General features: G+C 41.2%; 1 protein-coding gene and 1 long non-coding RNA gene across 4 annotated transcripts in view; one reads left to right on the plus strand and one right to left on the minus strand.

Moving 5' to 3' along the window:
• Positions 1-23,517, minus strand: part of LARS2 (leucyl-tRNA synthetase 2, mitochondrial) — a 144,952-nt gene that overhangs the window by 44,479 nt on the left and 76,956 nt on the right. For all 3 annotated transcript variants that reach the window (XM_081282815.1, XM_081282817.1, XM_081282816.1), the window contains 5 exons: positions 22,069-22,176; positions 19,841-20,000; positions 7,270-7,374; positions 4,123-4,238; positions 840-1,123 (listed from right to left, as the gene is read on the minus strand). In XM_081282815.1, coding sequence (XP_081138941.1) covers positions 840-1,123; positions 4,123-4,238; positions 7,270-7,374; positions 19,841-20,000; positions 22,069-22,176 — 773 coding nt within the window. The remainder of the gene's footprint in view (positions 1-839; positions 1,124-4,122; positions 4,239-7,269; positions 7,375-19,840; positions 20,001-22,068; positions 22,177-23,517) is intronic.
• The window catches only part of LOC308643113, a 622,623-nt gene that overhangs the window by 18,299 nt on the left and 580,807 nt on the right, over positions 1-23,517 (plus strand). The gene's annotated exons all lie outside the window — the stretch shown is intronic.

A 23,517-nucleotide genomic window follows, 5' to 3' on the forward strand; every position in this document is an offset into this window, starting at 1 on the left:
GAAGAGGAAAACACTGGAGCTTGATGTCTGTGACTTATTTGTTTAATCGGCTGATTCGGCACCATCAAAATCACACTTGAGACATCCCTGTGAACTGACAGAACAACAATCCACTTCCAGAAATGGAGTGGGGAAATCAGAGCTGCTTCAGGGCCTTAGAGAACACTGGTGGCTTCGCCCCTGCTCTGCCACTGCTGATAAGATCTCCACTGTCACAGCACTGAAAGGAAACCACAGACATGAGAGAACACATCCTCTTGTCTCTAGTAAGCTCTCAGGAATATGAAATGGAAGACAGTGGCCTTTTTACAAATATGATGAAAACTTGTGCTTTTCCACTCCCTGGATCAGATGTTTCTAGAAAAGATCTGAAATGTCATGGCTGCTTCCAGAGGCTCAGAGGACCCGGGTGTGGTAGTGCATGCCTGTAATCCCAGCAGCTCAGGAGGCTGAGGCAGGAGGATCACGAGTTCTAAGCCAGCCCCAGCAAAAGTGAGGCACTAAGCAACTCAGTGAGACCCTGTCTCTAAATAAAATGCAAAATAGGACTGGGGATGTGGCTCAGTGGTCGAGTGCCCCTGAGTTCAGCCCCCAGTACCCAAAAGAAAAAAAAAAAAAAAAAACTCAGAGGAGAGGGGAAGGCACCCGTCACAGTGACTGAGCCAGATTCCAGACCCTTCTCTCAAGGGTCCCAAAAGACCTGTGGCATTTCTTCCAGGCAGTGGAAGTCATGGGAAAAGAGAGCTGAGTTAGCACCAGGAGAGAGGAAGGGGGTCTGAGGCATTTGCAGGGTGCTGGGGTCACAGGCTCAGTTGCCGCTGCAGGAAGTGGCTCCTTACCGTGGGCAGGAGCAGTTCACCCACTCTGAAGCTGCTGCCAGTGGGGAACCTCCTTTGCCGGTGAAAGATGTGATGTTGGGCAAGGTCACGGGCAAGTCCTCCAGGGGCACAGGCACTGGGCCGCAGGCTGCACAGTGGACAATGGGGATTGGCGTGCCCCAGTACCGCTGCCGTGAGATCAGCCAGTCTTTCAGTTTGTCACTTGTCACATCTCCACCCACTCTCTTCCCTCGGGCTTTCTGAGTCAGGGCTAGGAAGGCATCCTGCCGGGTCATACCTGTGAACTGAGAGGCAAAGGAGAAATGGCTGATCTTCTCTGCGTAAGACAAGGTACCACCCCCACACTGCCACCCCATACTGCTGTGTTTACGTGTGGCTCTCCCAAGGGATCGGTTCTATGCAGGGTCGCATTTGGACTCTCTTGAGCTCCAAGTGCTTTTGCCTTGTGGGTCCCTTCCTCCTTAAGATAATATCAAAAATTATATTTTATGACTGTTTTGATATAAAGACAAGTATAATTTTTGACACTAAAAAGTCCATTTTTTTTCTCTTTAAATTTTAAAAGAACTTAAAAACCCTCTAAAAGTACTATGGGCCTGGGCACTATGTATCCTGTCTATATCCGGTTGGTAAGTTAGCCCTGGTTCTGTGGCTCTCCTTATTCTAGAACCCTGTGATACCTATAGGGATAATCAAATATCAGCATTTTGCTGCCAGTGAAGAATTGCATGATATGTATTTTTAATGACCCGTCCCCTGTTAGAGGAAAAGATATCCAGAGAAGGAATTATAAAGGCAATATTATAAAGACAATCCGTACCACGCCTTAAAGACACAGACCACACCTTTTATATTTAAATGCTCCCATTTCACAGAGAGCAGGGCTGAACAGGAATAGTACAAAAGAGAAATTCTCTTTTTACTGATCCTTTTCAGAGAGCCAAATTAATTGTACAAAATGAGCCAGTGGGATTTGTGAACAACCAGACTGTTGCCCTGGAATTGGTTCAGTGAAGGCATAAGGTGTACCTACTATGTGTTGGGCTTATGCTAGGCCTTGGCACAAAGATAAATATGGTCTGTCTATGTTCTCAAGGAGCTCATAGTCATGAGACACAAAGAGTAAGAAAATACAGCCATGTTGACCAAGAGCAGTGCTTTCTCTTTAGCAGTCTGATGTGTTGTCTAAAGTACCTGCGCCTGGGGACAGTCCCTAACTAAGCTCCATCCTCCTATTACCATATAGTTATGATGCACTTTTAAAAGCTTTCTTGAAAGTCTATCTCTCCACATATCACTATCTTTATGATCCAGAAGGTCAAGGAGGAAATGGCTTTTGACCATCCATTCTCTTTCTATTCATTGGAGAAATTCCTCTATCCCAGCTATTTAGCCTAGAGCCAGGAGAGGATTCAACAGGCCATCTGAAGCTATGTGAAAGAAGCCAAGGAGTATAACTAACACTCAGAGTCTGTATTAAGGAGTGGATATTTCTCTGGGCAGTGAAGCCTCATTTTGGCCATGGATATTCTCTCTCGTGCCCTAACGCAGAGCGTTAGCCCAGGTCCCTTACAACTCTTTAGCTGGCTCTGCTCCACCTCCAGGGGGCCCGCTCAATAAGGTCTAAATAAAGGTTCACGATCTTAGAGTGTGAGTCATGTCTGGAGATGCAATTTATGAAGTGAAGATACAAATATGAGGTCAGAAAATGCTGTCACTCCTTATAAAGGAAAAAGAAAAACCTGGTCACAATTCTCTTATTTATAGAAAAATAAAACATCCGATAGACAGTGGTCCCAAACCTGTAAAAGCTGAATCTTTAGGTCTAATTGGATCAGGATCACCCTGGGTGGGGCCAGTAAGCACCTCCCCAGTGATTCAGAGACATGACCAGATGTGGAATCACTATGTTAGGCCAGTAGTTCCCAGATTCTGCCTCACAGAAGAATCACTTGGGGATCTCTGAACACTCTTGATGTCCAATTCACACCCTCATCATCAATAGTCATTACATCAGAATCTCTGGGGTGGGACCTAAGTATTTTAGACCTAAGTATTTCAGGTGTCTCTAGTGTGCAGTCTAGTTTAATGCAGAGTGCTCTAAGCCAGTACTCTGTAACTTTAGTGTGCATAAAAATCACACAAAGGTCTTACTTAACTAGGGTGGGGTCCCAGTATCCACATTTTTAACAAGTAATGCCAGTGATACTGGGCCAAGGACCAGACTTTGAGTAACAAAGTTCCAAGCTGGTAATTTTAAAAATATAGTCCCTGGACCACCAGCAGCAGCAGCACCTGCAGAATGGCTGGAAATGCAAGTTCCTGGCTGGGTGGAACCAGGCAACCTGCATTTTAACAAGGCCAGCAGGTGATGCTGAGACTCACTATTTGTGTTAAGCAGCTTTTCATGCTATGACCAAAATAATTAATAGAGGAGGGAAAGTTCATTTTGGCTCATGGCTCCAGAGACCCAGCTCATGGTGAGTGCTGCTTCATTCACAGCAGCCAGGAAGTACAGAGAGGGAGAGGAAGGGGCTGAGGACAAAATGAACCTTTCCAGGGTACACTACCAGTGACCTACCTCTTCTAGCCACGTCCCACCTGTTTGAAGTTACCACCTAGTCAACCCACTTAAATTAGGATGGATCGATTTGGTTACTGCTCCCATAACCTAATCATTTCACCTCTGAATTTCCTGTATTAACATAGGAGCTTTCAGGGGACTCCTCATATCCAAACCATAATAGTGCTGCTCTAAGCCATTTCCCACTCCCCCCATCCCTCACCCTACTTCTTCCATCACTTTCTGGTTTGATTTGGCACAAAGGCTGGACTCAAATCCTGCCAGATGTACCATCTTCAAGTGCTGCTGTCTAATGTTGGCAAGAGATAACCTTGACCAAATGACTATGATTCTCAACTTCTCTGTTCATTTTTATAAATGAGTTAAACTTTGGCTGGAAACAAAGTTAATAACCTGGAGACAACAGAAATGTTCTTCAGGAAGAAGAATCAAGTTTAATCACCTCTTTCAAGAACTAGATTCCCATGATGGCACACTATTCTAGGGTTGGGTTGGATTCAGAGCTTATTAACTTCTAGATCTTGATGAAGAATAAGTGTTTTGTTTTCATAGAGAAACAAGGGTGTAAGACTGTTAGTTGCAAGGATAATTGAAAGGGCAGATTATAATTTGCATCTGAAGGAAAAATGTCTCACGGAACTCATATCAAGGTCAGGATTTTAGAAGAAGGTCCACAGGTACATGCCATGGGGCACCAACCTCAGCAGAGTTGCTCAGTCTCTCTGTGCCATCTGGCAAAGTTTCAATGACTGCAGAGTAGGCCAGGCCTAGGGCTTGGGCTAAGCTGGTGTCCTCCAAGCTGGTGCTGGGAATTCCTATTCAGAGGGGGAGAAACAGAACACCTTTTTTGCAAGCACCCAAATCACAAAATAATTGATGGCTTCAACACCTGGATTTAGCTTCTTAAAGGAAGCTAAATTAATTTAGAAGTCGTAAAATTGCATCAGATTCACTGGGAGAATGGAACACACTCTAATACCCTAATACGATCAGTTTACCATGTTGGTTTTATTTTCCTTTGCTTAGTTTCTTTTAAAAAAATAATGTACATCTTAAAATATACATTATTATTATTATTATTATTATTATTATTATTTTTTTTTTTTTTGGTCAATGAAACATGACATGAGCATTTAGGGAAACCTTTTCTTCAAATTCCCTCAGTGACAAAGGATACTGAGTTTTTTGTTGGTAAGTACAGCTGACTTCCTCAGCATTTCCTAGAACCCCACAAAAATCCACTCAGGAAGCTGAAAGCTGTGTTTTGTTCCTGAAGGCAATAGTACATTCTGAATGCATTTTTTTCACCCACATACATCCTTGAGGAAACAAGTTGAGCATAAAGAATTCACTCAGCAGAGGGGCCAAGGCCTGCTGCTTTGCTGAACAGGTTTTCCCAGTTATTGATTCTGCAGGCATAGATTTGCTCAACCTCTGTACTGCTGGCATTATGGACTCTCTGATGTGGGGGCTGTTCTGTCCATTCTGGGATGGTGAGCAGCTTCCCTGGCTCTTACTAGTAGCACTGGTAGCTGGGACAGTCTACCAAAGTACCAAAGGTCTCCTGATGGCAGAGCCCCTGGTTGAGAACCCCTGCTATAGAGCTATCTGTTGAAACTGCTGCCATATTTGTGGATTCAATATTTTATGTTGAAAAGTGAGGGTAATGAGCAGAAGGCTGAGTAAGATCTTGGAACATCTTCTCCAGAACATTGTCCTAGAAGGGTGATTTAATGATTGGGAGACAAGTTGGAAGGAATGATTTTTTTCATGATTCTCCTTGGAATCATAGAAGGCTCTGTGATAGGATGGAAAATTCTGTGTTGTTCCAGATGGGATTATGGCAGAAAGCACCTAAGAAAGTGAATAATGCTGGGTGACCTGAAGGGCTAAAATAAATGGTAAGCAATAAATATTATCAAAAAGTGTTCATGGGCCTGATGTGGTAGTGTATTTCTGTCATTCCAGCTACCTTGGAGGCTGAGGCAGGAGGATTGAAAATTTGAAACCAGCCTTGGCAACTTAGCAATATCCAGTTTCAAAACAAAAAAAGGGCTGGGGATGTAGCTCACTGGCAGACAACCTCTGGGTTCAACCCCCAGTATAAATAAATTAAAGTATTCATGGTCAAGGAAGGAAACAAGTCATTTACTACATTCTAATGTGTACGAGTAGGAGTTAGAAGGATTGATGTTCGAAAGGAGACACTGTGGGGGATAGGAAGGGGATAGGAAGGGGAGCAGAATACAACAGACACTAGTATGACAGTATGTAAAAACGTGGATGTGTAACCGATGTGATTCTGCAATCTGTATACAGGGTAAAAATGGGAGTTCATAATCCACTTGAATCAAATGTATGAAATATGATATGTCAAAAGCTTTGTAATGTTTTGAACAACTAATAATAATAAAAAGAAAAAAAAAGAAAGGAGACATTGTGACCACAAAACTTATTTGGCCATATAAAGAATGATCTGGGACCTGGTGTTGGTTCTATGAAACTCAGTAGAATGTGAATTGCTTGCAACAGTGCAGGTGAGATGGCAAAAATATCACTTATCTCTTATTTATTTTTGCTTCTGTCTTTCTTAGAGGGCAAGAAGCAATAATTTAGAAAATGATAATTACGTAACTGTGGGAAATCAGGACAATAGGAAAAACAATTTTCCATGCACATCTAAAAAAAAAAATCTATTTTTTTTCTTTAGAGCTCCCCACATTGTATCAAGTGATCTAACTCAAAATACCCAACAAACAAACAAGAAAATGCCAAATAGTCATATTCACAAGAGCTTCCTTTAATATTTGTCCTGGCTGGTCATATTATGAATTTTCAGATTATAAAATGCTTCAGGTAATGGAGGTATTTCCTTGACCAACGCACACTTTCTAGGCTCAAGTGGTCAGAAGAGGATGACCCGGATGGCTTAGTATTGCTTTTCTGCTTTGATGTCCCTTCAAACCACTTCATCAAAAACCCACGTGGGCATTATAGGGGGGAAATGTGATTTTAATAAGAAACACTATTTCTTCTGCTAGGAAAACAGAGGGAAATAACTGTCTCTGAAGGTTTTGGCATTTTGGAGACTGGCTGGAATCTACTGTGGAAGAGAGATGCGCAGCCTGCCCTAAAGAAAGATGATTTTGGACAGAGCTGTCTTTAGATTCCTGTCCTTTGCTCATTCCCAGACTTCCTGTTACATGGTGATAGTTTAGAACACTCACGAATGAGTAAGGCTGCCAAGGACATCCAATTTACAGTTCTAAATATGCCTCCAATTTTGCTGCTGTTTCACAATTCTTTCTTGAATAGCTCAAGTTCACCTCCTCCACAAAGCCTTCACCAAAAGCCCAGCCCACGTTGATCATGTGTGCTTGGAACCCCCATCTCATCACCTGCTGATGATTCTACCAGTTTTGAATTGGATTTCCATCTGAGTTGTATTGTTCCTTGCATCATATGCCTAAGTCTCACCAACTAAGTCTTGATCCATGGGCCAGACATTTTTTATTATTTCAATAGCAACTGGCCAGTTGTGATATACTTACATTTTTAAAATATAGTTTCTTAAATAAGGAATGATTAAATGAAAAAGTAAGGGGCTGGGGATGTAGCTCATGGTAGAGCACACATATACATGTATATGCCTAGCATGCAAGAGGCCCTGGCTTCAGTTCTAGCACTGCCAAAAAAAAAAAAAAAAAAGCAGGAAAAAAAGAAAAAGTACTCATTTTATGAAGAGTCTTGGACTTGACAGCTCTTTCAAGTAACAGCAATAGGCAAGTACCTTGATCTTAAACCTGTGAAATATATTATTATGATGACATTTTAATAGCTGCTTACCTATTTTTGAATCCAGAGAGCCTTCAAAGTTAGCTTGGGCCGCAATCACGACAGGGACCTCCTGCTGGGTGAGCATGTTGACAGCTGTGACGGTTGTGAGGCAATCTGAAAATGAGAACACTGTGCGCTAGTCAACTGTGACACCAACCACCTGAATCTCAGAGGAGGCATGTGAGAGAAGCAAGCAAGAGCTCTTCTGTGCTTGATACTAATTGTTAAAGAACGTGTCCTTTCAAGGGTATTCATAGATACTTCACATGAGTGGAAAACCAAAAGATTAAACAGGCTCATGAGAAATGTTCCTCCTGCTCCTAAGGAAAGCAGCGACAGCATCTGATTTCCAGATGGTGGAGTAGAGACGTTCTCACTCCTGTCTTTTCCCTCTGAAAAACTACCTCCAATGTACAGAATAAACACAAAATCTATCTCTAATGAAAGCAGGAGACACCTGAAACCCCAGACAATAACACATGAAGATGGTCACGAATAAGGTAGAGAGAATGGCTGAGAAGAAAGGGGGAGAGGCTTCCAGAAATGCTAAGGCAAAATAGCTCCTTGCCAGTACTCTTTTCTTAGAAGACACGGGAGGATGAAGAAAAAGAGCAGACACAGGACCCAAGAAACAGAGATGTTCATAGCATGAAGACAGAGGGAAGGGCTTAGAAGGACAGAAGTACAGTAGTGGCCTGGAGAGGGACCAGGTTAGGTCTAAGCAGGACACAGAGCCCTGGGACACATCTTCAGGAAGACAAGGAATCAGTAAGTTATACGGAAGGTTGTATTACATAGAAAACTGTATTGAGAGGAGTTCAAGTGGTGTCAGGAAGACTCAGCCAGAAATTCAAAAACCACAAAGCAAATGGGGGGCGGCGGGGAAGGGACATTATGAATATCAGGAAAAACAGAAAGAAGGAAAATGCAATCATAATATAGTTGGCTCAGTTGTGAATGATTTATGTGGTCTAATAGAACACTTAATTTAGATTTATTCAAACCTTGAATCATTTTAAATGAAGCTTATTACAACTCCCACAAAAGGGAGACAAGCCATATAAGCTTACGTGTTTACTGATGATGTGTAGGTTTAGAAGCATAAAGACCTAAATAAAGTCCCAAAGGAAGAAGGGATGAGAAATGGTAAACAAATAATTGATGGGTTCAGCTGAGTTTATTTAACAACATAACCAATTAGCAGCAGTTATAATTGATGGATACTGCGACTTTCACTTTTAAGACTTCATGTAGTTCAAAGATATAAGCCTCCAAACTAAAATAAGCCAAAAACTAGGTGCAATCCCAGTGAGTTGGGAGGCCGAGGCAGGAGGATTGCAAGATTGAGACTAGCCTTGGCAACTTTACCCAGACCATGCTCAAAATGAAAAATAAAAAGGACTGGGGATGTAGCTCAGTGATAGTTTCTGGCTTTAATCCCCAGTATCCCACCGCACCCTCCCCGCAAAAACAAAACAAAACAAAACAAAAAAAACACCCCACCAGTCCAGGAATAAGGATTTATATTTGAAAGAGGTAAAGATAGATTCTGTAGGCATCAAGACCACTTTTAATTATTTCACTTTGCATGTCAGGAATCATGGGGTATAGTGGACATGGTGACATGTGACTTAAACCGGTTCCGAAGAGGAGGTCCCAGCAGTGATGGTAAAGATGAGATGGGGGTGAGGCACCTGCTGGTCAGTACTGACTCATTTCTCAAAGTGGAGACTCCTATTTCTGATTACCTGTCATCCCTTCTCAAAGATGAGATTTATATTGGCAACTTGTGCCATTATGATAAAATGTTATTAGGAAGCTGGGGGGTAAGAGTAAAAGTACCTAAGTAACACCTAGAATTGGTGCAGAGATATACAGCAGGAGAAGTGTGTTATTCAGATATGGAGACCGATGCAGGGAAGAGTGTGGGACACAGTCTACCTGTATCTGCCTCCTCTTCTGGGTCAGCAATAGAATATATAGTTGGACTTGAGGCTGCACAGCAATGGCTGCAGTGGCCCACCTCTTTTGCAATGAGCTGTGGCCATTTGGGTATGTGCAGAAGTAACTTCTGGGTCATGCCGTCAAAGGAAAGGGGCATGTCCTTCTTCTCATCAAGTTAGGTCCCTGCCTACTTCCTGGAACGAGGAGGTGTACAGCACCTTGGAAAACCCTTGAAGGGCAGAGAAGATGACAGAAAGAGCGCTGGGCTGATCACCTCACCCAGTGGACTTGTCAAACTCACTCCAGCTTCATGTGATCAAGAAAGAAACTCCTGTTTCTCTAGGACTATGTCATAGTCGCAAACTTACATCCTGAGTAACATACTCCTAAAATCATTAGAAGTGGCTGAGGAGTCAACTCATGAGGAGTTGACTATTATTGCTGTGGTTATAATTTATATACATATTACTTGGAATTTTGGGGGGTGGGGGTTTCTGGGGTTTGAACCCTGGGGTGTTTTACACTGAGTTATATCTCCAACCCTTTTTAAGACAGGGTCTTCCTAAGTTGTTGAGGCTGGTCTCAAACTTGCCATTTTCCTGCCTTAGTCTCCTGAGTCAATGAAATTATAGGCATGCACCACTGTGCTTGCTCAGTTTATATCACTTGCATTTTAAAAAAACACTATTTTTCTAAAAAAGAGATGAAAATTAAAGTAATTTTGAAATATTGTCATTTTATATCTGAGAAATGAGCAAAAACTTTTTTTTTAATTGTTGGTCGTTCAAAACATTACATAGTTCTTGATATATCATATTTCACAGTTTGATTCAAGTGGGTTATGAACTCCCATTTTTACCCCGTATACAGATTGCTGTATCACATCAGTTACACTTCCATTGATTTACATATTGCCATTCTAGTGTCTGATGTATTCTGCTGTCGATCCTATTCTCTACTATCCCCCCTCCCCTCCCCTCCCCTCCCCTCCCCATTTCTCTCTCTCCCCCCTCTACTGTAAATCATTTCTTCCACTTGTATTATTCTTCTCTTACCCCTCATTTCCTCTTATATGTAATTGTGTATAACCCTCAGGCTCACCTTCCAATTCCATGCGATTTCCCTTCTCACTCCCTTTCCCTCCCACCTCTCATCCCTGTTTAATGTTAATCTTCTTCTCAAGCTCTTCGTCCCTACCCTGTCCTTGGTTACTCCCCTTATATCAAAGAAGTCATTTGGCATTTGTTTTTTAAGGATTGGCTAGCTTCGCTTAGCATAATCTGCTCTAATGCCATCCATTTCCCTCCAAATTCTATGATTTTGTCATTTCTTAATGCAGAGTAATACTCCATTGTGTATAAATGCCACATTTTTTTTATCCATTCATCTATTGAAGGGCATCTAGGTTGGTTCCACAATCTTGCTATTGTGAATTGTGCTGCTATGAACATCGATGTAGCAGTGTCCCTGTAGCATGCTCTTATTAGGTCTTTAGGGAATAGACCGAGAAGGGGAATAGCTGGGTCAAATGGTGGTTCCATTCTCAGCTTTCCAAGAAATCTCCATACTGCTTTCCAAATTGGCTGCACCAATTTGCAGTCCCACCAACAATGAACAAGTGTACCCTTTTCCCCGCATCCTCACCAGCACTTGTTGTTGTTGGACTTCATAATGGTTGCCAATCTTACTGGAGTGAGATGGTATCTTAGGGTGGTTTTGATTTGCATTTCTCTGACTGCTAGCGATGGTGAGCATTTTTTCATGTACTTATTAATTGATTGTATGTCCTCCTCTGAGAAGTGTCTGTTCAGGTCCTTGGCCCATTTGTTGATTGGGTTATTTGTTATCTTATTGTCTAATTTTTTGAGTTCTTTGTATACTCTGGATATTAGGGCTCTATCTGAAGTGTGTGGAGTAAAGATTTGTTCCCAGGATGTAGGCTCCCTGTTTACCTCTCTTATTGTTTCTTTTGCTGAGAAAAAACTTTTTAGTTTGAGTAAGTCCCATTTGTTGATTCTAGTTGTTAACTCTTGTGCTATGGGTGTCCTATTGAGGAATTTGGAGCCCGACCCCACAGTATGTAGATCATAGCCAACTTTTTCTTCTATCAGACGCCGTGTCTCTGATTTAATATCAAGCTCCTTGATCCATTTTGAGTTAACTTTTGTGCATGGCGAGAGAAAGGGATTCAGTTTCATTTTGATGCAAATGGATTCCCAGTTTTCCCAGCATCATTTGTTGAAGATGCTATCCTTCCTCCATTGCATGCTTTTAGCCCCTTTATCAAATATAAGATAGCTGTAGTTTTGTGGATTGGTTACTGTGTCCTCTATTCTGTACCATTGGTCCACCCGCCTGTTTTGGTACCAGTACCATGCTGTTTTTGTTACTATTGCTCTGTAGTATAGTTTGAAGTCTGGTATCGCTATACCGCCTGATTCACACTTCCTGCTTAGCATTGTTTTTGCTATTCTGGGTCTTTTATTATTCCATATGAATTTCATGATTGTTTTATCTATTTCTACAAGAAATGCTGTTGGGATTTTGATTGGCATTGCATTGAACTTATAGAGAACTTTTGGTAATATCGCCATTTTGATGATGTTAGTTCTGCCTATCCATGAACAGGGTATATTTTTCCATCTTCTAAGGTCTTCTTCTATATCTCTCTTTAGGGTTCTAAATCGACAGACCCTTTAGCCATGCTAACGAAGAGGAGAGAGAACTCAAATTACTAGCATACGGGATGAAAAAGGCAATATCACAACAGACACTTCAGAAATACAGAAGATAATCAGAAATTATTTTGAATCCTTATACTCCAATAAAATAGAAGATAGTGAAGGCATAGATAAATTTCTTAAGTCATATGATCTGCCCAGATTGAGTCAGGAGGATATAGACAACCTAAACAGATCAATAACAATAGAGGAAATAGAAGAAACCATCAAAAGACTACCAACTAAGAAAAGCCCAGGACCGGATGGGTATACAGCAGAGTTTTACAAAACCTTTAAAGAGGAATTAACACCAATACTTTTCAAGCTATTTCAGGAAATAGAAAAAGAGGGAGAACTTCCAAATACATTCTACAAGGCCAACATCACCCTGATGCCTAAACCAGACAAAGACACTTCAAAGAAAGAAAACTACAGACCTATATCTCTAATGAACCTAGATGCAAAAATCCTCAATAAAATTCTGGCGAATCGGATTCAAAAACATATCAAAAAAATTATACACCATGATCAAGTAGGATTCATCCCTGGGATGCAAGGCTGGTTCAATATACGGAAATCAATAAATGTTATTCACCACATCAATAGACTTAAAAATAAGAACCATATGATCATCTCGATAGATGCAGAAAAAGCATTCGACAAAGTACAGCATCCCTTTATGTTCAAAACTCTAGAAAAATTAGGGATAACAGGATCATACCTCAACATTGTAAAAGCAATCTATGATAAGCCACAGGCCAGCATCATTCTGAATGGAGAAAAATTGAAGGCATTCCCTCTAAGATCTGGTACAAGACAGGGATGCCCTCTCTCACCACTTCTGTTCAACATAGTCCTCGAAACACTGGCCAGAGCAATTAGACAGACGAAAGAAATTAAAGGCATAAAAATAGGAAAAGAAGAACTTAAATTATCACTATTTGCAGATGACATGATTCTATACCTAGCAGACCCAAAAGGGTCTACAAAGAAACTATTAGAGCTAATAAATGAATTCAGCAAAGTGGCAGGATATAAAATCAACACGCATAAATCAAATGCATTCCTGTATATCAGCGACAAATCCTCTGAAGCGGAAATGAGGACAACTACTCCATTCACAATATCCCCCCCAAAAATAAAATACTTGGGAATCAACCTAACAAAAGAGGTGAAAGACTTATACAATGAAAACTACAGAGCAAAAACTTTTAAAAGGGTAGCACCCATCTGTAAAGTTGAAGTTCCTATTTCTCTGGATTCAACATCACAAACTGATAAAGCCTTTTAGAAACCAGTACATGCATGTGAAGAGAACTAGACAAATGTTTATAACTTTGGATAATAACAAAAAATCCCATTCTTAAGGAAAATTCTACAAAAGCAAAGAGCTATGAGGACACAAATGATCACAATAGCTATCTTCATGATAGTCCCAAACATTAAAAAAGTCAAAGGTTTAATAGGGAAGATTTAGAATTTTACGCTAAATGGATTAACAGGTATTATATATGGACTAAAAAATAATTGTGAAGGCTATATAAAACAAAAGAAACAGTTTCTGATAGAATACTAAGTGAAGAAAATAAAGAGGGGGAAGCAGTCTGATTTCTAAGATGTGTGCGGGAATATAAAAAATAAGATGACTATACACAAAAGCATTAAGCCGAACCCCAACCTCATGCCATTGGGATTAAAGACCTAATGTAAGATCAAAAATTACAATTCATCAAGCTGGGGATATAGCTGAGTTGGCAGAGTGCTCACCTCGCATGCACAACAAGGCCTGGCTTCAATCCCCAGCACCACCAAAAATAAATAAATAAATAAATAAACAAACAAATAAATAAAGTAAGTAAAACTACAATTCTTCAAAGAAAGCATACGTGTAAAATCATTTTTTAGCTTTAAAATCCAAAGCAAAAAAACAATAAGAGAAAAAAATATATAAATTGGATTTCATTAAACTTTTGTGCTTCCAAGGGCACCATCAAGAAAATGAAATGACAACTCTATTACTGGAGAACATTTTTGAAAGTTACATATCTGATAAGGGACTGTGTCTAGAATATGTAAAGAATTATTGAAAGGTGTCAAATCTGAAAAGACATTTCTTTAAAGAGGACATATAAATGGTCAATTAATAAATGAAAAGATTCCTGATGATACTAGCCATCAAGGAAATGCAAACCCAAACCACAATGAGACAGCACTTGACACCTACTAGGATGATCATAATCAAAAACACAGATGACAGCAAATGTTGGCAAGGGTATGGGGGAACTGGAATGCTCACACACGGTTGGTGTTTGAAGCTGCTTTGGAAACAGTCTTGGAGTTCCTCAAATAGTTCCTAAAAGACCTCACAATTCCACTCCCAGGTGTATACTCAAGGAAATAAAAATACGTGCCCACACAAAAATCTGTATGACTGTTCACAGCAGTATTATTCATAATAGTAAAAAAAGTGGAAAAACCCAAATGTCCATCAATTAATGGGTGATTAAATAAAATGAGGTATAGCCAGATGCTGGAGTATCCATATTGGAAATAAGAAAAAGAATGAGCCTGGTGTGGTGGTACATGCCTGTAATTCCAGCAACTGGGGAGGCTGATGCAGGAGGATTGCAAATTTGAGACCAGCCTCAGTAACTTAGCGAGACCCTAAGCAACTTAGTGATACCCTGTCTCAAAAAAAAAAAAAAAAAAAAAAAGGCTGGGGATGTGGCTCAGTGATAAAGCAGCCCCTGGGTTAAAATCCCCAGTGAACACCCGCCCACCAATAAAGAAAGAAAGAATAATGCACATTCTACACATGGAAGAACCCTGAAAACATTATGATCAATGAAAAGAAGGACATAAAGGAGAAATGTCATATGATTCCACTTACATGAAATGTCCCAAATAGGCAAATAAATGGAGACAGAAAGCCTAGGGCTGGGATTAGGAAGGAATGAGGGTGTGTGACTGCTAAAAGGATATGGGATTTCTTCTGGGGATGATGAAAATGTTCTAAAATTGATTGCGGTGATGGTTGCACAACTCTGTGCCTATTCTAAAAACCACTGAATTATATCCACTGAATATCGAGTGGATGACTTGTATGTTTGTTAATTTTATTTAAATAAGCTTGTTATAAGGGAAATTTTATTTTATTTTATTTTTTTATTTTTTAGTTTCCAGTGGACACAACATCTTTATTTTATTTTTATGTGGTGCTGAGGATCGAACTCAGAGCCTCGCGCATGCCAGGAGAGCACGCTAACGCTTGAGCCACATCCCCAGCCCGGGAAATTTTTAATATGCTAAAAAACGTAGAGAATTGCATTAAAGGGTTGGATTTTTCCATTCCATATTAAAGTTTAGTTATGCCAGTTTTTCAATTAGGGGAAAAAATTGGTCTTTAGACCTAAATATTTAAATAGGTTTGCACTGAATGTACAATATCAACTTGCATTCTGTACCTGGTCAAAATTTATTTCTTATAAAAGAAACTAAAATCTGAAATTCCTGACTAGGTCTTGTGTTCTCCACATTTCTCCTAAATCTTCTGCTGGTAACATGAGGCAGGAATTTAAGAGAGTCATGGAGAAACCCAAAGAACCATCTCACAGAGCAGTGAGAAAACAGTTGAATGTTTTAGTAATTACAAAGGAAACATTCCAGGCCCAAAGGTGCCCTATGCTCTCAGGGTGCCCTCTGTGAAGAAGGCAGGTTTCTCCTGCCCTTGGGAGAAAACAGACACATGATTTTCATCTGGTGTTCACCAGAGCAGCGTTCATGCAACCACTTCTCAGGGATGCTCTGTAGCAATGGGGCTCTGTTGCTCAGTGAAGGTGACAAGTGTCACAGAAGACCTCCTCCCTTGGACATTCACAGTGCATAATAGCACATCAAAGGTTTCAAGTCAGGAGCAAAAAGACCTGAATATTTTGGTTTACTCCAGATTTCTGGAGCACAGAAGCTTTCCCCTCTATAGAACATCTATTAACATGTGCTGAAAGAATATGCCAGAAAAAGTGGATAAAAACCAAACCACTGGGGCTGGAGTTGTGACTCAGTGGTAGAACGCTTGCCTAGCATGTGAGAGGCACTGGGTTCGATCCTTAGCACCACATATCAATAAATGAAATAAAGGTCCATTGACAACTAAAACAACAACAACAACAAAAAACCCAAACAAAACTATTGCCCTGAGAATATGGATCTGTTTCTCACCCCTTTGTGCCACCCCCCAGGCTGAGATTATGGAGACAGGGCAAATGATAGTGAACAACGAATTATTTAATGTTCTAGGGGCTTCCTAGGGAGGTTCTTACTCTCCAATATGTTGATAACAGCAAGGTTCTGAGTTACCCTTTAGGGAGACCTCATTTACCCTTTGGAGGAAAACAAAACAAAACAAAAAGCACCATGTAGACAGTCTGTGAGTCAGAGCTGAAATGTGTGACTCCCAGAGCCCCAGGGTCTGGACAGAAATGATTATTGGAGAAGACAGAACAGCTTCTAGAGCTCTGATGACACTTCCCTATTGATGTTTTTCTGGTGACTACACAGTCAGAGTTGACATCTTAAGACTCAAGTCAGAGGTGGTCCACCAAGAAGGAGGCGATGTCAGTGATTGTAGAAATAAACATATTCCAAGAACTCTAGGGAAACAGGGTATGTAAATTCCTCTCTTAAAGGAATCTGTGCCAAATTTGCTAAGCAGAAAACTATACATTTAGTCAATAACATTTGACAACCCATCAGCCAGGCCAGCAATCAGGGAATTTCCCAGGATGCTCCACCCTTGCTGCCTTCCAAACACTTCTCAGAGCTGGTCCCTCCTTTCCCTTCTGACTCTTGGGGCTCTGTGGTCTTCACCACCTCTTCCCATCACTAATGGGATAAGCTGGTCTGCCTGCTTCCACCCTTCCACTTTAGCATCACCATGTCCACGAGTGTCACCCTCCTCCTCACAGCACCTCAGGGCTCCTTCTCTTCCCAAAGACCCTCCAAGACCACCATGCCTGACGGCCCCATCACTTGCTCTGTGAGAACGCTAAACTCACACGTTATGTTATGTGACCCTCCTTAGGTCATAAGGATTGATCTGGGACCCATATTTGGTCATCTTGGTGCAAACCAAGAGATAACATGTAGAAACCCATCCAACAACAGCAGGAACTGATATTTGAGAATTTAAACTCCTGTGGTGATAAGTTCAAAACAACTGTGTGCTGCTATGACCCTCAGTGGTCACTGCTTTAACACTAGTCACCCTTAAAACCTGACATTCAAGGAAAAAACAAGCCAACCAGTAATACTAAGTGACTGCAGTGATACAACATTCATGATTAAAAAGTAATCCTAAAGGCCAGAGGAGGCGAAGTCCTTATTCCTAGGGTCATTTAATTTACATTTTGGGAAAACTGCACTATATTAGATGCTCCACACTGGCTTTAGGTGACTAGAGAGTCACATGACAAAATCCAGGGTCTTGCTGTGCAAATTAATCTAGAGACTCTGAATAAATTGACATCTGCAAAAAGAATATTTCCACTCTGAAAATTAGAACTGGAAAGATTTAGTGCCAAGTATAATGTTCCATTTGGAATGATTTCAGAGACAATTAAAAATAGGGAAAAATCAGCTTATGAGCCATGCCAAATGAGACACTACACTTGGCACTAAATTCACCAAAATGGAACAGCCAGGCCAGTCAGGTGTGCCAATGCCCAAGTGGTCATGAAAACACTGTTCTGTGCATATATTAAAGTGATTCCTCAATGTTTTTACATATGGAAATGTTTTTAATTTATAATGTCTTTCATCTCAGGAACTCCATCTTCTATAATTTATTAGCCCATTAATCTCCTATTAAAATTACCTCATTTTAATTTGCATCCCCAAATGAACCATAAGAAAAAATGTAAGGACTAGACATTTATAGTTTTGTTTTTCAATTCTGGATATTATTCAACCATCATAGCCCTCAAGGAAGCTCGAATTGCTTAGGAGGGTAGAAACTATCTATGAGTTTTCCATTTAAACTAAACAGTTGAAAAGAATCCAATTTTTCTTTTCAGTAAGTAGAGAAAATAAACCTGAGAGAGAGCGAGCTATAGTGAGCTTATAAGCATATACTGAAGTTTTAACTCAAAAGTCTTCTCTCTTTCCACATAGAGGAGGGAAAAAGAGGTGGGACCAGCTGCAGCAAGCCACCTGTGTCATGAAAGACTATGGCATCCATTCGGCTATCTTCTCTGCTGTCCCCCAGAAACACTCTCCGTTAGAACTGAGAGGGGCTCCTCTAAGGGGTGGGCTCTCAGCACGCTCTTAGGAAGCACTCACTGATTTGAATGCTGGCTTTAATGTTCTCAGTAAGCAATCAGAAGTCTGAAGCACAGGTCATCTATGATGACACTGTCTCTCCAACCTGATACTAGGAAACATTTCCTTCTGTTTATTTAAAAAATGTCAAGTTTACATCTCTATCAAAACAGTATTCTTAGTCAAATCATACTTATTATTCAACCTCCAGTCACTCAGATTAGATACTCTGGGCTGAAGTTTATATTCTATGAAAGAGAATAGGGATGAAGTTTCGGTAGAAATATTTAAATTACTCCAAAGACCTACTTCTCATTGAGAAAAGACTTCCTTTCACTCCATATCCTCACGTTTCCTTCCTCTGAGAAGAGCATCCTGACTTTGTCTTTAGAGAGCTACTCTCCCTCACTGGTTCAATCAAGGAAGGTGCCCACCCTTGCATTGGCCAAAGAAAAAGCCAGGCAGCCCACTACACCAATTAGACACCTTTCCCTCTAATAAAAATCTTCTCCTCTCCTCCACTCCCCTCTCCTTCCCTCTATGTTGCCTAGGCTGGTCTCAAGCTCCTGGGCTCCAGTGATCCTCCTGCCTCAGCCTCCTGAATAGCTACCCTACAGGTGCATGGCCTCCTGTCTGGCTCCTGCATTAGGAATCTTGCACCAAGTGCTCCAAACACTGGCAGTGGAATCAGAAGAGATTCTGGCAGAAGCACTTGAGGAACAGTTTATTAGCTCCTGTTGCTATCCTCTGTCCCCTGCAGTGGCTTCCTGGTCCAAGTCTTTTAGATCAGCTCTTTAGCTGTTCCTCTAGCCGAAAATTTCCCACAGCTTTCCACTATTTCCCTTCTTTCCTATGGACAAGTCACAGATGGATTCTGTTGCTCGAAACCACAGAATCTTGACTGAAGCATAAACACTCCTGAAATCTTCATTAATGAATAAGGTGACACGCCAACTCCAGGTCAGCCCGACCCACTCACAAGCAGATCTGTTAGACACCTGTCCTGAGCAGGACTGTTCATCTGTGCAGAAGACCACTTGAATTCTTTAAAATAATAAAGTTAAGCTGTTGGAAAAGTTCTCGCTCACTCTCACTGGCTTCCCTCTAGTCCCTTTTGGTATAGTTTTATTTGCAGGTGGAATTATAAATTAAGGAGAAGATTTTACTCCAATTAGAAAAGAGGTTTAAATAGAAATTATACTGAAAGAGAAAGAGCTGAGCTTTCAGTTACAAGCTCCAGGCGCAGACAAACTAGTAACCCACAGCAAAACCAGGGGTAAACGACTCAAATGTTTCCAGAGTTCTTTGTCCTCCTGTTTTAAAATAAAAAATTAAGAAGTAAGGCCAAGGGGATGAGGTTGTGGCTCAGTGGTAGAGCACTTGCCTAGCATGTGTGAGGCACTGGGTTTGATTCTCAGCACCACATATAAATAAATAAAGGTCCATCAACAACTAATAGAATATTAAAAAAAAAAAAAAAAGAAGTAAGGCCAAGGTGAAGAACAAAGAGCATGAGGCGCCACATGTGAGAAGACCTTGACCTGTGAAGGGGTGTCCAGCTGGAAGGCAGCAAGCACCTCTGCTTAGGGGCACCAACTCACCTTCTCCAGGGATGAGAGCCTTCTGAAGGGCTTCCTTCAAAGAGCTGTGGCCATTTAAGAGTCTGTGGCTAGGAGAGATGGCCACGTGGGAAGTGCCATAAATGGCCTCAGGGGTGGCCGTGTACGCAGTCAGCTTTTCTCCTGTGTCTTGTCCATCAACCTGGCAAGATGAAATAGGTCTTAATTTCTCCTCCCTTCCTCAGGGCTGTGTGGCTCCTCAGTCACATCCCCTGGCCCTTCCCTCATTTGTAAACAGTGGTGACAGCTTCTGACCACAGGGCCAGGCATGTGGGGGAATGAGATGGTGCCTGGCAGGGGCTGAGAAGAGAGGGAGGAGAACTGCAGCTCCTCTGTCGGAGTTCCCACCCCCATTCCCCGTACCAGGCATGTTGGGGATCCCAAATTGAAGGCGATCTGGGCATGCTCAGAAAGGTACTTCCCTAGTTTTCTTGGCTCCTTTGTGCAACAAATAAAAAACATCACTTGCAGTGTTATATTGTTTCTGTCCTGGGAATGGAGCTTTATTTTCCTTAGGGACTTCAGGGGATATTAAAAATAAATAAATAAAGGCATCTTTATTTTTCAAACCAGAAAAACAGGTTATTACTGAGGTTTTAACTGAGGTTATTATTGTTTTGAAGAGAGAAAGAAAAGCCTGATCTGTGTACACAGTTGAATATCCCTAGCTGGTTAAAATGCCTTTCAAAGTGGCATTTTTAGGCACAAATTGAGTGTCCATTATGTACAGACTATGGAGGACACAGAGGACAGGTGGTACTTCATGCATTGACGGGGATTAGTGATGAACTAAAGATGGTCCAAAATATGGCTTGAGGCCCAATGGGGGTCACCTACGGAGGCAGAAACACAGCCACAATGGCCTGCCCTGTAGGGCTGAGAATGTTTCCTCTCTAGAGATAGCAAGTGTCCCATCCTATTTTCAGGTGGGTCCAGAATGGAGATGGAATCATCTGCATAATTAAATGTTGGACAAGGGAAGGTGTGCAGAAGACAGCCCATGATACAGCAGCCAAGGGGCTCTGAGATCCACGTCCTTCATCTTGGTTGAGAAGCAAAGACCCTTGACCTGGGAGCCAGACCCAGGCTAATGCACAGGAACCCAAAAGAGAAGGTTCTGCAAGTCTAAGCAAAAGTCATGCTGGACTGAATTTGAGAACTATTGCTATTTTCTTGGGAAAGCAGTAAAAGGAAAAACTCAGCTCAGGATTTGCTACTGAAAGGTTTCCAAAGCTGTCGTTCCTTACAGGAAGCCTCCTGTGCTCCCCTGTATGTGTTTGAAGTGAGCTGGATCATTTTTGTGAGGGGACTAAATAGAGAACTATGAGTTCAGCAGTAAGCAGCAGGTACTCAACAGATAGCACGTATGTTATCAGTGACTGGGGACATAGTTCAGTGGTAAAGCGCCTACCTGGCATGAGCAAGGGCCTGGGTTCCATCCTCAGTACCACCCCCCACCAAAAAAAAAGGTATGGTTGTCAGTGTAGAAGTGTCTAGAAAGCTGTGTCAACTTTGTCTCTTGGCTGCTGCTTCTTCCTTCCAAAGGTTTTGATAGAGACCAAGTTGTGACTTCTCAGCAATGTTTCCATAGGCTGCCTGTTTTGAACATAACCCTGAGCAGCTTGAGATCTGTCTAGGTTAGGAAGGAAGTTCTGATTAGTCATTCCCCTGCTTTTCAACCTGCTTTGTAACATGAACCCCTCTGAGAATACGAGTGCAACAGACCCACTGCTCAGGGAAATGCTCTTTAGGTTGATACTCAACCTAAAAAGCTCATTTTGTTTAATGAGCATAATTTCAGGGGGCTCGTGGACTCCAAAAGACTATGTATCCTGTCCAGTGTGGCAGCAATGGCTTAAAATGTGGCAAATATGCACTGTATGCAGAGAATATGGTGGGTTCTGAATACTGCACTAAAATATGAATTTAAAATATTTCTTTAATAAATTTCTTCCAATCCCATCTTGAAATGTTAGTATTTGGGGTAAAATGGGTTAAATACAATGTTATAAAAATTAATGTGACCTGTTTTTTTGTGCTTTTGAAAAATGTGGTTACTAGAAAATTTAAAAATTATGCATGTTGCTTGCAGTGTCTTTCTACTGGACAGTCCTGCTCAGAATTCCAAGTAGTTGGTTTACTCAATGAGCACCAAAATGCAGAAGGAGATTTGTGAGCATGAATTACTGGAGTTGCTATTGTTTGATCACCTTTAGTGCAAAGTCCAGATGGCAGCCCACACAGTCCCCAATCCAGTGGGCCTGCATGCCTTTTATCCCATACCATTCTGGAAGGTCTGCCAACGCGTCCTGCATGGCCTGTGGGAATGAAAAGAGGAGAGAGAAATAAAAGCACAGAATTTGTTTAAGAGAAAGCAAATGATCTGGGTTTTTTAAGGTAGGTCATAGAGGAGGTTCAGGATTTAGCTTCTTCTCGGTTGCTTGCTGTTGGAAGAGGCCAGCGAAGGTTAGAAAAAGATGTACCCATCTTGACTCAATTGCATGAGATGGGTTTGACCATTTTCTCTATTCGGAGGAAGCCAGAGTTTCATGGAAAAAGGAAAATTAACAAAGAAAGATCATAATTCATGTCTTTGACAAATGTGTTTAGGGTACTCTCGCCCATGGTCTGGAACTAAAATAAGATCAGGATCTGAAGATTGGCTCCACCTCCTGCTCTATCTTTCCCTGCCATAAAAAATTTGGAGTTGGGGCTGGGGATATGGCTCAAGTAGTAGTGCACTCGCCTGGCATGTGTGTGAGGCACTGGGTTCAATCCTCAGCACCACATAAAAATAAAATAAAGATATTGTGTATTTCTAAAGCTAAGAAATAAATATTAAAAAAAAGAAAATTTGGAGTTGACTGGGTTCAGTTCTGACATCCTACCCTCTCCCTGCATTATTGAACCACTTCTATAGAAACCCTCACTGTGTTTTTTCTTCTTGATTGAATTGTTGAGGCTGGGAAACTTCTGGTGGAGGTGCTTTGCTTAAAATATTCAGATCTGGATGAGCACAAAAGATTCAAATAGAATGAAATATGAATGTTTTCATATGCTAATTCTGGAAAGATGCCTGCTTAAAACTAACAAACCTATGAATATTTTTAAAAACCAAAAGAAATCTTCAGAATTGGCCAAATGAAACCAACATCTTGAACCCCCCAGCAAGCTCTTTTTATCCCACTTGCCTAATAAACACATTATTCATGGCTGCTTTTTGATGAAACAGGGCTTTAGGCAGCACCTTGCCCACCGGCTCCCAACTAGCTCTCCTTCATCCCAGGGCTGGCCTAGCCTGGGCTCCACCAGAATAGGAATGATGCGGATAGTTATAGAGGATTTGTAATGCTCAACCTAAAGAGCTTGTTTTGTTTAATGATGATTTTTTGGATGTTGCAATTATAGTGACAGTGGTTGGTACTAGTCTCATTTCATGTTCTTACACTTGGCAAACAGTTAGCAATGTCCCTCCTCCCCATCCTAGCCAACCCCAACTTAAAGAAATCCTACTGGCTCACAGAATCCAAATACCTGGGGGAAACAGCAGGTTTATAGACTCGTTTTTAAAAAGTGCTACGAAATCCCTGTTCAATAAAATCTGAGAAACCCGATGTGTCAGAGTTGAAAAAAGCAGCATCTCTCTCTTTAATTTCCCC

Source organism: Spermophilus citellus (assembly GCF_964194105.1).
Source record: "Spermophilus citellus genome assembly, chromosome: 3".
Taxonomy (NCBI): Eukaryota; Metazoa; Chordata; class Mammalia; order Rodentia; family Sciuridae; genus Spermophilus; species Spermophilus citellus.